This window comes from Plecotus auritus (genome assembly GCF_963455305.1).
Source record: "Plecotus auritus genome assembly, chromosome: 5".
NCBI lineage: Eukaryota > Metazoa > Chordata > Mammalia > Chiroptera > Vespertilionidae > Plecotus > Plecotus auritus.
The window spans coordinates 136711979-136727202 of NC_137776.1; the positions used below are offsets into that span (position 1 = coordinate 136711979).

General features: G+C 33.3%; 1 protein-coding gene across 2 annotated transcripts in view; it reads left to right on the forward strand.

Moving 5' to 3' along the window:
* Positions 1-15224, forward strand: part of RFX3 (regulatory factor X3) — a gene marked incomplete at its 3' end in the record, with an annotated part of 289919 nt that overhangs the window by 190673 nt on the left and 84022 nt on the right. For both annotated transcript variants that reach the window (XM_080671371.1, XM_080671370.1), the window contains exon 4: positions 5171-5429. In XM_080671371.1, the coding sequence (XP_080527497.1) occupies positions 5171-5429 (259 nt within the window). The remainder of the gene's footprint in view (positions 1-5170; positions 5430-15224) is intronic.

Below are 15224 nucleotides of genomic sequence, written 5' to 3' on the forward strand. Positions count from 1 at the left end.
TATTCTGGAATCATAAAACATTGTACCAATATAAGATATTATAATGACCAACATTACTACATTCTGTCTTCATAATACATTTTATAGTATAAAATTTACAAGAGATTTTATTTCCTTAACTTGACATTTTCATTCTATTGTTTGATTTTATCATTGACTAGCTTATTGGTAGGAGAGGATATTCAAGAACTATAATATACAAAACATAATTTAGAGATATTTTACATATCTGAAATTGTGGATAAGATACATAAAGTTAAAGAAAACAGAAAAATTGGTTATAGCTGAGGTAAATAGGCATACTAATCCCAGTGAATAAACAAGCATGGAATATTCAGAATCATGCTTACTCAGGATGTATGCTAAGGCATGATGGGACAGTAGTAATTTACTGAACTCAATGGATCAGAGTCCTGACATTTACATTGGACCTTACAATACAGTCAGCTGTGAAGAAGCTTCTCTCAGCAAGTGTGCACATATCTATGTGTGTACAGTCATTACTGCATACATGTGCAGAACAGTGAAAAGATTTCTTTCCTGCCACAGAAATAATATGACATTATTTTCATAACAGCCTGTGGCAATCAATAAATAACAAACAAAAGGAAGAGAGGCACATCTTTCAAATGTGAACAGAATTGCTTGGGAATTTAGTTGTTGCAGAAATGTACAGTCCAGAAATAGCTGCTTTCAGTCAGATATGCCAAATATTGAGTTATTTTCTCAAATATATATAGGGTGGGCAAGGTAGGTTTACAGTTGTGAATACGTGAAACACAGTGCTTATTCTTGTATTATTATTTTCCAGATGAACAACTGTAAACCTACTTTTGCCCCACCTTGTACTTTGAAAATATCTGGGGAAAATAATGTGCAAGCAATAACTCACATGTATTCATTATACAATATGAAAGATAAACTAATCTGAGGAATCAGAATTAAAGAGTCATTATTTCTAGTACCTATGAAAGAACTGCTATTTTTGCTGTTAGTGCTTCTTTTTTTACATAAGTTCTTCAGTATTTATTCAGGAGCTTAGAGCATTTAGACCATGGAAAGACCTCAAGGAGTTATTTGTACTCACTCTGACTCCAGACAGTACTCCAACAAATACATTCATGCTTATCTTCTTACCTTTAAAGAACAATGGCTAAGGATATAATGGTCTGCCTCTATTACCCAATCCAATATTTAAAATTCCTCTATTCTCATTGCAAGTATACATTGTTTGTCAGAGACAAATTCATTCTCTAATAAAATTGTCCTTTTTCCCCCTCCCATAGAAATTGCCAGTCTTTATCCCAGGGTATGTTTGTGCAATAGCCAAACCTTCCCAATCACATTGGTCATGACTCAGTAATGAGGACAGTTTATGAATTACACATACTTTTTAGTGACTTTTACCCTTGTCTTGTTCTTTGCTCATTTTCTATCTTTTGAATCATCTCCAACTAGAGAGAAGTATGAAAATAAAAGCAGGTTGCATTTCATTTTGCTGCCATATTTTTATACTGACTTGAGGACTACAGACCTAGTTTTTTATACCTGTGATTCATTTGTTTGCATTACTAATATTACTTCACTGAGAACTAATTATAAAAGGTGCCATGCCCCAAAGATGGAGTGTTATAAATTCCTTGAAATGTTTCTCTTGTGATAGAGTAGTAACTTCTGTGATCACAGATTTATCAATTCCAAGCGTGTGATGGTGTATCCTCTGAAATAGTTCCACCTTTTCTATCTCGTTATCATGGCAGGTACATCTGCAGGTCCTTTTCTTGGTGAGAGAAGAGAGTAGTGTGGGGCCAGTAAACAGTGAACTAAGATGTAAGGAAATCCAAAATAGCATTAGAAAATTCATAGGGCCCCTGTACCACCTGTTAAGGCTATTCCCCAATAGTCATTCACAAATATAATTTACACACATAACAAGTTAAGTTCTTTTTATGTGACAAAATGTTTGAGAGTATGGGCTCAGTGCATATTCCAAATAATTTTTTACCAATTCTTAGCTTTGGATAAAGCTACTCAACCTATTCACCTTGTCTGTGTAAAAGGAATTGTTATAGCACCTATCTCATAGAGTTGAAATGAAGATTAAATGAGTAAGTACCTGAAGCACATAGAATAGTGCCCATTGCATATTAAATGGTCAGTGTTTTAGCTATCATTTGTGATTACTAGGTTTTATATAAGAAATCAACTTATTACTAGGGAGCATGCTTGGGCATTTTGCTAAGGCTCTGAAAATGAAAGTCAGCACCACATCTTCCATCTGTCAAAGTATTTATTGTCTTTTATCTATTTGTATACCTTACTTGGCTATACTAGATTGTGTTGTTTTAAGCAGAGTCAGATAGGGTCACTGTCGTATCCAGTGGACATAAATTAAAGTGGCCTCATTTGCCTTTTTACGTAAGTTTGAAATCAGCATGACTGTTTTATTTTATCAGTATGTAATGATATAGATGAGACTCCCAATAGGAGCTAGAGCCATGATGAGAGAAGAACTGTACATGTGTTTTAAATGGCTTTTTTCTCTATTTAAAAAAAATGTTTTCTATGGGGTTGTTGGGACTTATATGCATGCATATAAGCATAACCAATGGACACAGACACCAGGGAGGTGAGGGCATAAGTGCGGGGGTGGAGGGGAGGGGGCAAGGACACATATGTAATAACCTTAATAAAGAAAAAAAACAAAACAAAAATCTTACCTGTTTCTGCTACTCTGGCTCTTACTGGAATGTATTAACTTACTCAGTGTGCAGTACTTTCAGAACACTATTATTATTTTACTGAGGCTTATAATTTATATTACAAGTGTAATTTGTAATGAGTTCAAATGACCTGTTTTAAATGCTATAGACAAATGTTTGAATAGTTTAGCAAAATTTCTCATGTTTTAACCAAAAAAAGGTTTTATGTTTTATAAATTTATGAAACTGGTTATTTTGACAGTTTATATTTTTATCCGTTGATTAGTGTGCCCACAGTATACCAGAAACTTGTTAAGTATTGAGGGTACAGATGGGAATAAAACATAATTTCATGGGAGCATTAAGACCTGAGGAATTCAACAATAACTATGTTGAGAGTTATGATTCAGGTATGCACAGAGTATGCATTAGGAAAATACAGAGAACACATAACAGTCCTATGAAAAGTGACCAGAGAGGGCAAGGGGTACAGAAAAATAATTTGGGGATAAGGTAAGTAATGTTTGAGCTGAGAGTTTATGAATGATGAGGAAACAGGAAGAGAATAGAAGAAAAATGTATAGGCCTTCCAGGCAGAGGAAACGATATGCAACAAACAGAGAAGCACGAGAAAATGGCTCTTTGGGGGACCAGTAAAAAGGCCAGTATGGTATGAGTGGAAAAAGCATGGCTAGTACCTGAACAGAGGTCACGTAGGCACCAGCCCTGCTGGTTTTGTAAGGTTAGTCAAGGGTTCTGAATTCCCTCTGAATCCTGGAAAGGTGTTAAGAAACATTCTGTTTTTGTTTTTGCATTTTAGAAAAACTCCCCTGGCAGCACAGTTGAAAATAGATTGGAAAAGAGCCTGATTAGAGGCAGAAAAACCAATTAGAAGGCAATTATAATGCAAAATATTATGAGTTAATGCATTAAGTACAAGACTGGAAAGGAGAGTTGGAGAAGGTAAAATTGGAAGGACTTAGTGACTGGTGTCCATCTGAGGAAAGAGCAATAGTTCTAAAGCTGAGAGTGGCACAGGAAAGAGCGAGAGAGGAAAGGAATTTCCTTTTAAGTTTTATATATGGGACCTCCCATATAACATAGGGTTTCCTAGTAAAGATAACCAGGTGGCTGTTTGAAACCCAGATTTAAAATTCTTAAGTATAACTAGAAAGTAAAGAGAATGGAGAAATCAACTTATGCAAGGTTGTTTACTGTGAGCATCTACATGGTCGTATAGTGTATGGTAAAGGTATATGGTCTGAATAAGAACTAAACATAGAGACCACAGAAGATGTCGTTGTTTAAAGTGCCATAAAAAAATGGAGCTTTGACATGTTCTTGAAAGGTAGTTAGTGGTAGAGAAAGTAAATAGTGGAAAATAAGTGTCATAGAAACTAAGGAACAAGAGAGATTAAGAGAAACCCAGTGTATACATAAAAAATGTCTGAAAATATACACATTAAATCATCAGTAGTGGCTAGCTCTGAGATGTGGGTTGAAGAGAATGACAAACAGAATTTTAACTTTACATTTGAATTTTTAGTAAAAGTACTTTATATTTCTCTGTACTATTTTTACAACTTCTTGTGAGCATATACTTATCTTAAAATAAAAAGTGAAAACAAAGTCATGTTAAAATGTCATAACCAATTGGAAATGAAAAATAAATTAATGAAATAAGCTTAATCAGAACAGAAAGAGCAGGGAAAGGGCAACATGGAGTAGTCAACAATGCTATACAGCAGACTGGTCAACAAAGATAAGGACTGACAGAACCCTTATATCTTGGTATTTAGATTTGGTCACAAGTGACCTTATTAAAAGCAGTTTCAACAAAAGGCCAAAGCAGAAGCTGTACTGCAGTTGTTGGGAAGTGAAAAGTGACAGCGCGAAGAGCCAGCATAGTCATTCATAAAGGAGAATCTTGAGTATAGAGGAAGACAGAGATGTAGATATGGATTTAGGGTACAAGGTGAGTGAACTGCTCAAGATCCTTATGGTGGCAAGAAAGATATCCATGCAAGTTTCCTTAGTTATGAGGGTTATTTATTGCAAGTCACCCAGGAATGTGAAGTAGCATGGGGAGTTGACTTACCAGCCCCAACTCATGCCAGATCCCAGCTTTTCTAAAACTGGGATTTGCAGGAAGTTTTATAAGAAATTGAAGAAGTCACTCAGCAAGACTTTTGGGGGAGAAGAGACCTGATCCTATTTATATGCTGGAGGTAGACACAAGCAGAGGGCAAGAGTTCTACAGTACAGAGAACATGTTGAGGTCCTTAATAAAAGCACGTGCCTTTAAGTTGGAAAGTAAACACAACTACTTCTGGAAATTAAGTTTCATACAAAATACAAAACTTGTCATGTTCCAAAGGATATATTTTAAACATATATACACACTAGAAAAAGTGAAATAAGATGATATTAATAAGCTAGTAAATTTCTTTTTTCTTCTTCTTCTAAAGCCGAACAACAACTTATCCTTACACAGAAACGCAGATGTACAGCCAAAACACTGGAGGGAATTACTTTGATACTCAAGGGAGTTCTGCACAGGTGACTACCGTGGTCTCATCCCACAGTATGGTGGGCACTGGTGGGATTCAGATGGGCGTCACGGGAGGACAACTCATCAGCAGCTCCGGGGGAACCTATCTGATTGGCAATTCAATGGAGAATTCTGGTCACTCCGTGACGCATACCACTCGGGCCTCCCCAGCGACTGTAAGTATTTGAGTTTTTATTTGTTTAATTTAGCCTCTTGGTAGCCACTATTGACATTTTCCAATATAGGGGAAAAAAACGACACAGACTGGGCTGGGACAAGAAAGTGTTAGGTTGTTAGTATTGTGGTATTATCCAGAATGTAATATGTGTGCTATTATGCAGAATGTTATTGATACACACCCCACAATTATATGAATTTGGAAGTTTTCATTAATAGTAGGAAAAAAGAGAGGGGATTCTCACTCATTAACACTAACTTTAATAGGTTTTTCTTCAATGATATTCAGTAAAATCCTTTAAATTTCTGCCCAAAGAGCTTACTTTTATATTATGTTGATTTACACTGGCTCTTTTATGAGATAAAAACCAAGAAGTAATATACAGAGTAAAATATCATTTAGTTTGGAAATTTCACATCTTTAACCAGTAATATTTATGCTAGCTCATTGCCAGAGAAGTTACTTTATGAAGGTCAACATTTCCCACACCTTAGACATTTAAATCTGGCCATATTCTCTATACCATCTATACTGTTTACTTAATATATTTTTTAGTTGATTCAGTTTTAAAAGAGAAAACGATATGTATTTTTTCTAAGGTATATTAAAATCCATTCTTTAAAAGTAAATTAAAAATGTTTACCCATGTGCCATTTTTATTCTACCAAGGAGACAATGATCTAGATAATTAGGGGAGCAATGACCTAGGTAATTCCAATGAAAAATATTTGTGTTGGCCCTGATCATTGCTATGAGCCAATAGCATCTTAGGAACTCACATATTTGAGTTTTCAAGTTTTTAGAATTTAATAAATACAATTATTTTGACACAATATATTTTAATGTAGTGAAATGGTGTCACAGAAATGCTCATGGAAAGCTTGTAGAATTGGAAATCATCAAACTCTGTCACCTGAGCTTTCTATTTTCACCTCAACTAAGCTTATAAAGACTGTAGTTATTTAGAACTGCCTAGCTAAAGTAGCAGTGAGATTGATTTTCTAGATGTCCTATGTAAAAGGAGCCTGGGGATTTGAAATAAGAACAAGCACCCCTTTTTATCTTACCATATACTTTGTTTTTATAATGAAATAGAGGTAGAAACAAATTTGCTAGAAAATAATAATATGAGAAACTTTACATTTTTCATTTTATGGATTTTCAAGATGTAACATGTACTTGGTAAGTACTTTATACATACTTTTCTGTTTGTAACCATTACGTGTTTACACATTCATCATTTAGTGCCTTTTCCCTAATCCATCCTTTGAAGTTCTTTACTTCTAGCTCACTATTTCTTACTAACATCAGAACAGTAACTATTCTCAATGGAGAGTTCCTTTTTTGTAACCTTTTCTTTGTGTTTTTGGATTATTCCTTATGCATATTTGCCTCTTGGTTTCATAATAATAGGTACTAACAATAGGTATGGCAAGTCTAAACCTTTTAGTCCCAATATATTTATGTAGATTATAAACTAAATGATACCCTTTTTGCACCTCAGTTCACCTATCGATAAATAAGTGGTTAGTTAGAATAAACAATTTCCTAATTTCCTCTCAGCTTTAGAATCATAATGTTCACAAAAGAATTGTAAAATGTTCTATATGTAAAGATAACTGTATCTTTCCCATAAAATAAAAATAGATTCCAGTACTTTATAGTGCTCCTGAGAAGGGTCACCCAGAAAGTCATTTGTAGTGGGAAGGGAAGTACTTGCCACTATCAAGGCCCTTAGGAAAACTGAAAAATGAAGAGAAAGAGTATTTTCCCTTTTTTGTTTCATCCACCCTCTCATGATAGCATACCATGCCTCCAGCCTCATCCTTCCCCTACTTTATTTTCTCCAGGCGTTTCTGTTTACCTTCACACTGATTTCTGGCTCCCTGTTAAACATCCTTATCAACTGGAAATATGTAAGCTAGATTTATTAGTGCTGTTACTGAGTTAACTGAATTGACTATTCCAGGTCATGTGAATACAGGTGTAAACATTAACAGGGTAAATTTTATTATTTGACATTTTTTCTATATACAGTATGAAAAAGTGGCATTTCTCCTTCAGTTATCCATTACATAAATTTGATGCATGATTTCTATTATATTAGTTGGTAAATTAAACTAACATTAAAAACAAAATAACTGAATTATAACAACTGGAAATAGTGGGAAACTACTGAAAATACCCCACCACTTCATAGTATCAATTGTACATATTAATTTACATGTTTTAAAATGCATTCATATTTAACATTTTGTTAAGGATGGTTTTTTGTTTTTCATTTTTATAAGAAAACTTCCCATTTAGCAAGAGGAGTGTAAAAGTTAAATAAAAAGATAACTTTTGCCTGGAACAACCATAGGTGCCCTCATCAAAGCACATATGATAGTGCCATGTGATAGATTTATATTATCGAAATATGCATCTGCTAGTGTTACTTGTATTTCTTATCAAATTTATTTCCCATTTTAGTCCCCTCTCTTCATCTGCTTATTTCACAGAGACCTAGTAGTTCTGTTTGCATTTTCACATCTGTTACTGTAGTGAAGTTAACAAAGTTTGGGTGCCATGAAACCTATTTAAGATTTCCTACCATCCTCCTTTTGCCAAATATTAGAATATTTGTAGCTTTTTGGTTGTTTAGTTTGTTTAAAACTCAGAGATTTTTTGATAAGTGCCATGTCATCAAAGGGAATTTACTTATGTATCTGTTTCATTCACTATAGAACCATTCAAAGAAGTTATATGAGCACAATCTTTTTTATCCTTTAAAAAATTTTTATTTACTGGGCTGACCTTCAATTGTATTGAATTTATTAAGGTGAAATTATGTAGGTTTCAGGTGTAGAATTCTATAATATATAATCTGTATATTGTATTGTGTGTTCACCACTCAGTCAAACCTCCTTCAGTTACCATTTATCCCCCCTTGACCCTCTTCTGCCTCCCCCTCCCCCTCTTTCCCTCTGGTAATCACCATACAGTTGTCTGTGTCTGTGAGCACAATCTTTAACAATTTGTTGGTCAACACTCAAGCCATTTCTTTCCAAATGTTGAGCCAGATTGTGCCATATCAATTCAGTTCTTCTAGACGTTTAATAGTCAACCTATCAGCATGCCTGATGCATCTGACTGTGTAGGAGAAGCCTATACTGTAGACAAAATTCCTGACTGGAATTGGACTGTTTCTTTAAGAACCTCTAATAAGTGAAATGTATAGTTAATTAACTTAGTTGATGTAAAACTAGTTAAATTTGGGTACTTGGAAATAACACAAACCTATCACCTTTATTCAGTTTCCTTCTCTGGTTCTCTGAATAATTACTTAGACTATCTCTTATATTTGACCTCTGTCTGTACTGAAGTACTTTGATTTAAATTTATTAGGAATAATTTCCTCCCACAAAGAAAACTTGACTCCATTATACAAACCAGTTTCTCAAGATATGGCAATGAAAAAAGATAATGATTTGAAATGGAAGCCACTGCTAAGAAAAATAAATGATTAGCATTTGAATATTTTCTTGCCTAGTCTAATATTCAATATAAAGCCATCTTTCTCATACTAGAAGGATCTCTGAATCATTTGCGGACAATTTTTATTTGAGTACGTGATTTACTTTAGTTTTATAACTTTAAATGAAAATATATATTTTATATAAAAATGTTTTAGAATTTTATTTTTGCTTGTGTGTTATAAAAATTGTCCATGTTAAAGGTTCCTAGAAATGTCAGAATTTTTCAAAAGATTATGATGGTAACAGATTAAATTTTATTTGATGAATATGTTATGGTACAAAGTACCAACTTTTAAATTACCATGTATGTACAAATTACATATATGTATGTATGTATATGTTTTACATATATAAATATATACACACATTTAAAAGGCATTTCTGCTGATAGGATTAAATAAGAATTTTCAAAAACATTATTTAACTTTTTTGTTGAAATATCTCTGGTTATGAGTTCTGCTGAGTTACTACTAGAATAAATGTTTTACATTCATTAAATTAATTCTAGGGATCTAATTATTGTTAATATTTTAGTAACACATGGACATTAAGGTAAAAGAGTTGTGTGTGCCTATAGTTATAATTCTGAACTTATTATACTTTGATCTTTCTTCTAACTACATCACTGAGTTTCTTGTGTGTTTTCATTCATTTGAAATTCTAATTTATTTTTCTTCATTATTTTTCTGTATAACCATATCACTTACAGAATTTTAGAATTTTGAAACCTGAAAACAATATGCATTTGAATATCAAAACTTTGTGATTGTAGTAGGTGGTATTTTGTGCTTATCAAAATAGTATATCTTACACCACACTATTCAGTAATTAACAATTTGCTTTAAGGAACTACATTTACTCACTACTCCATAAAATAACATTTGTATTCTTATAATTAGATGCTTATTTATGGAGGGTTTTTTCTTCTTGTTAGTTAAATAAGATTACATTAATCACTGTTGAGACTGTGATATGAAAGCTAAGTTTTACATCTTCCTGTATATTCATTTAGTAATTATATGTGTTAAGTGGCTTTTGCTAAAATTAGATTCCACCAAGGGGCACAAGGAAAATATGTTGAAACTAAAATTGTTCATATCTCTCCCTCTTTTGATTAATATAAAATATTGTCATTTCTTTCAATTACTTGGGGGAAAATTTGAATGACCATCTGTTACTATATAAGTAAAAGTTTGGCCTACCTTTTACAATTTATAGAAAGTTAAGAATTCATTTAAAAATTATAGATGCTTTTATTTCTTTATCCTTGGGTTTATGTGTTTATGGACTTAGTGTAGGGGATTGTTTTTTCTAAGAAGATGAATATGTATAGCGCCTCAGAAAATGACTTTGCCTTCTTATTCCTTTGCAGGTCCCTGTGGCCACTTGTTTTGTTTTAGTATTTTAATTAATTTATTTATGTGAATTATACATTCTTAAATTGCACAATTAAAAAAATATAAGAAAGTGCATAATGTAGTCTCCTTCTCAGCCCTCTTCTTCAGTTCTTTTCCTTAAAGGCAACCACTGTTATCAAGTTCTTTTTAGTGTCATTCTAGGGATATTCTATGAATATACAAGTAGAATGCCTTTCTCTCCCTCTCTCATTACCATTTTTTAAATCTAAATGATGATAAAAATACTGCATCTTTCTCTCTCTCTTTTTTTTTTAACCTAGCAGTATATCTCAGACCTTTTTTTTTTCATAACAGTACTTGAAGGGCTTCCTTATATTTATGGGAAATGATTGTTAGAAAGAGCTGAGCTGCCCGTGTATCTTACCAAAGGGAAAAAACGCGAAAATAATGTTGGATTATTGATTATAGCTATATAGAGATAGAAAAGCAATATAGTTACATGAGATAAAAACTTCTGTCTAATTGTCATATATAAAGATATGCTTAGAAAGAATTTTTTATTTAATTTTAGAAGAGTGCATAAATTATGTATAAATCAGTTCCATTTTTCTGTTTTCCTATGTCCCGTTTTCCTTCAGCCAATGTGAGCCCTCAAATGAAACTCCTCAGACAGAATACCACGACTCTTCTGCTTCCTGCACTAAAAACTAAATTGACTGAAGGTTCTGGGACCTCATTTTTAAAGCACTTAATAAAATGGGACTTTGAGTGACTTGTAGTCTCAATCACTTCATCTATATTCCATTTAGCTGTCAGTCAGTTCACACTGCTCTGGCCTTGAAGCTGATAAGATCTAGAGGCAGTAATTTTACGGTTAAATCTGTAAGACATTCCACTCCTGGAAATCTTGATAAACTAGAAGGTTAAGACAAACAGAATGACAGGGGCCTCTGCCTCTCCTGAGCATAGCTGCTGGATTCCCCTGAATTTCTAAAGCAAAATATAATGAGTAATTTTAATTTTTAGCTGTTTCACACTGAAAAAAAATTTCAGAACACATGCTAGAAATGACTAGATTCTATTTAATGTGAAATCTAGATTAGGAAAGGCTAACGTTGTTTATGAATTCTGCTTGTAAATATGGAAGTAAGTTATGTTCCAGATGACCTCTGGTATAACTTTTGCTTGATCCTTACATTAAAAATCAAATTTCAAATTAATTTACTTGTTTGAAATTACTATAAATTTTAAAGGCAAAGAATCACTAATGTTTCACTCATGGAAACCAGGTAATCCAGATAAAATATGAAATGTATTGGTGGCAAATTAAAATACACTGTGGTCTGTGAAATACATGAGTCAATATTAGACCCATAAAATTTTAATACTGCCTCTTCCACTGGCCCATGTCTTTTAATTTAATGAGTGAAAATACAACACAGTGCCTGTGTCCAATGATCAATTCTCAAATGAGAGGAATCTGTATGTCCCCATGTTTATCAGTTCATGCCCCAAAAGCATGATTACCACTTTCTCAGTGTGCATTAATGGAGTTGTATTTATTGGTCACAGAATTAATCTGGTTTCTTTTAAAATTTAGCTATTGTGCTTGATTATAGCTCTAGCTGTCTATAAATTCCATGGACTAGGAGTTCTGTAATCTAACTTCAGACTGTTAGAAATAATTTTACACATTTATTTTAAATTCACTTACTATAAATTTTAGTAACTTTTGCATCTACCTTGTAAGAAAGAAACTGTTTTCAAAATTATAGGAAAGATACATTTAAACAAGAGAAGAAATATAATATAAAAATAGAGAGGAGGTTGGTAGGTTAGAATTTGCAGATGATACGATTGTTCACCTAATAAAAGTCATGGAGAATCAAATGAAAAGCTATAGCAAAAAGAATAGTTAATAAGGTGACTAAGATAATAATACAAAGAAATCAATAGCTTCTCCATATATAAACAACAGTAGTTAGAAAATATAATGGAAGCAAAGATCTCATTTTAAAAAAATTCAAAATATACCAGGCAATAAACTAATAATATATGTGTAAATTTCAGGTGCTAAATAAAAACTTTAAAAATCCTCAGGGGAACAAAAAAAGAAGCTTTTATATTTGAAAGGGAAGTTTCAGTATTGAACAACTTGAATTTCCCTAAATTAACTTAATATATTTCAGTATGATCCCAATCTAAAATACCAATAGATTATTTTCTTTCAGAGGAAAGGCTGTTGATACAAGTAAACATACAAGAATAGTGTAAAAAATTCTGTAAGAAGAAAGATAATGGATGGAAGGTTATAATAATTAAAACAGAATTGTCTAGGCACAGTAATAGTTGAGTATAGACCAATAATAAACTAAAAGGCCACAAATTGGCCAAATGCATATAGGAATATAGTATATATTAGAGTCTGTTTTCATTGCTACTTCATAACTATAGTTTTGCTACTGTTAATGAATCATAATGTAAATTTCTGTGTTTTCCAATGGTCTTAGGCTCTACAGCAGCAGTTCTCCCTGCTAGAGAACTGCTAGCAGGGTCGCCTAAGACCATCGGAAAACACAGATATTTACATTATGATTCATTAACAGTAGCAAAACTACAGTTATGAAGTAGCAATGAAAATAATTTTATGTTGGGGGTCACCACAACATGAACTGTGTTAAAGGGTCGCGGCATTAGGAAGGTTGAGAACCACTGTATTAGACTGTTGAAAGTTTAAAGAATGAAAACTGGCATTACACTTGGTAAAGATTTTTAGAAACATTCTAATTCAATATTTTGGAAAATGAATGTTTTGTATTTGTATTCATGTACTTAGAGTCTGGATTATTTTCTTTAGTTATTCACTCTCTCAAACATTTACTGAGCAATCACTCTGACCAGGCCTTGTGATTCTAAGATTATAAAGGTTTATAGTATGGGTAATGGATCTGGTTTCAGCTGCAAAAGGTACCTAATCCTTCAAGGCAAAATTGGAAATTCACAAGTAGCCCCAAACTTCTTTTAAGTGGTTAATTTCATCCTCTCCCTCACCACATTATTTTTAAATCACCATTTTTAATAAGTTGCAAATTGATTAATTTTAGATTCACCAAAATTGTGCTTATATTCTTATTTTGTTGCTAAAAACAAATTGGAAAATTGCCTAAAAGTTGGGTAGGATTGAGTAGTAAGAGGAGGAAAGAAAAGCAAAAATCTAAATAATACATAGACTTCAACATCGTCCTTTTAATAATGTTAGCTAGAACAGTGGTCGGCAAACTCATTAGTCAACAGAGCCCAATATCAACAGTACAACGATTGAAATTTCTTTTGAGAGCCACATTTTTTAAACTTAAACTTCTTCTAACGCCACTTCTTCAAAATAGACTCGCCCAGGCCGTGGTATTTTGTGAAAGAGCCACACTCAAGGGGCCAAAGAGCCACTGAGCTAGAACCATTGTAGGAGTATTCATTACCTCCCAGCTTACTTTCCTTAAAGTAGTAATTGCAGTCTGACCTCGGCAAAGAAAAACAATTTTATCATGTTTTAGTGCCGTGGTCCTCATGCTTGAGTATGCATTCTCTGGAGCATTGGTTAAACACATCCCTGGACCTCAACTGAGGAGCTATTTTGTTTTGTTTTGTTTTGTTTTGTTTTCTGTGTGGGGAAGAGCCCAAGATTTGCATTTCTTACAAATGCCCAGATTATTCTCCTAATGCTGATCCAGGATCACACTTTGTTAAAACTTCTGTTTAGTGATTATATAGATTTAAGTACAGAGTGAAAATGATCTTAGTATTCAGGATAATCTGCAAAAGGCAGACAGCATGGATGGACCTGGAGAGTATTGTGCTAAGTAAAATAAGCCAGTCAGAGAAAGACAAATAGCATGTGATCTCACTTATATGTGGAATTTAATGAATAAAATAAATTTACTAACAAAATAGAAACAGAGGCATGGAAACATGGAACAGACTGACAGCTGTCAGTGGGAAGGGTAGAGACTAGATGGAAGAAGGTGAAGGGATTAACCAAAAAACATATAAGCATAACCCATATGGTGATGGCCAGAGGGAGGAGGGAGCAGGGACTGTCAATGATAAAAATCAAATTAATAAAATAAAAATAAATCTTAACATTTGGAAATGTAAACTTGGCCTTAAATCCCATCACTTAATCCTAACCCAGCAGGTTCCTGAGGGTTAATCTAGTCCGGAGTGCTTATGCAATTGATGTGTCAGAAAATAGTTTTATTATCAGGCACTGATAAGGTCAGTCTCATAGGGTCCTGGTGAGAGTGAGGGATTGGGGCTCTACAGAATGATCAGAGGAAGCCCAAAACAAGCCTTGGGTTCAGAACACTAACTTAAATGTTCTCAGAACATGTTCAATTTATGCTAGTTTCTTACCCAAAAATTTTTCCCACAAATATTTTAGGATCATTTCAGTTGGTACAAAATTGCCAAAACTTCTGATTGAAAGAATAATAATTTAAAATTATTCTTTAGATGTCATAAGATCATCAATTACTAAGAAAGATTTCATATAGTTAAGCATTTGCAAGATCTAAAACTACAAATGCTTAGGAAGATTAAGATTTTGTCTTTAGCTAATTTCTGGTTCAAGCTGAGATGAAAAGCAAAGCTGGCTGGGTGTGTTTTCTGGGTATTTCTAATTATTTTAAGAGTTAGAATAACAATCTATCAGTTAAGCTTCTTTACAACATTGCTGTGGAGTAATGTGTATTTACATGTTGATTTGTATATTATTTGAATATATAAATTAAAGAACAGAGTGATACTCAGAGCCTTAGCTTCAGTGGGGGCAGCTCTATCTACATTACTAGGCCTCCTTCCTGTGCCTAAGAGACATCTATAGTCCTTCAAAGAAGGGTTCCAATGACTATAAGGGAACTA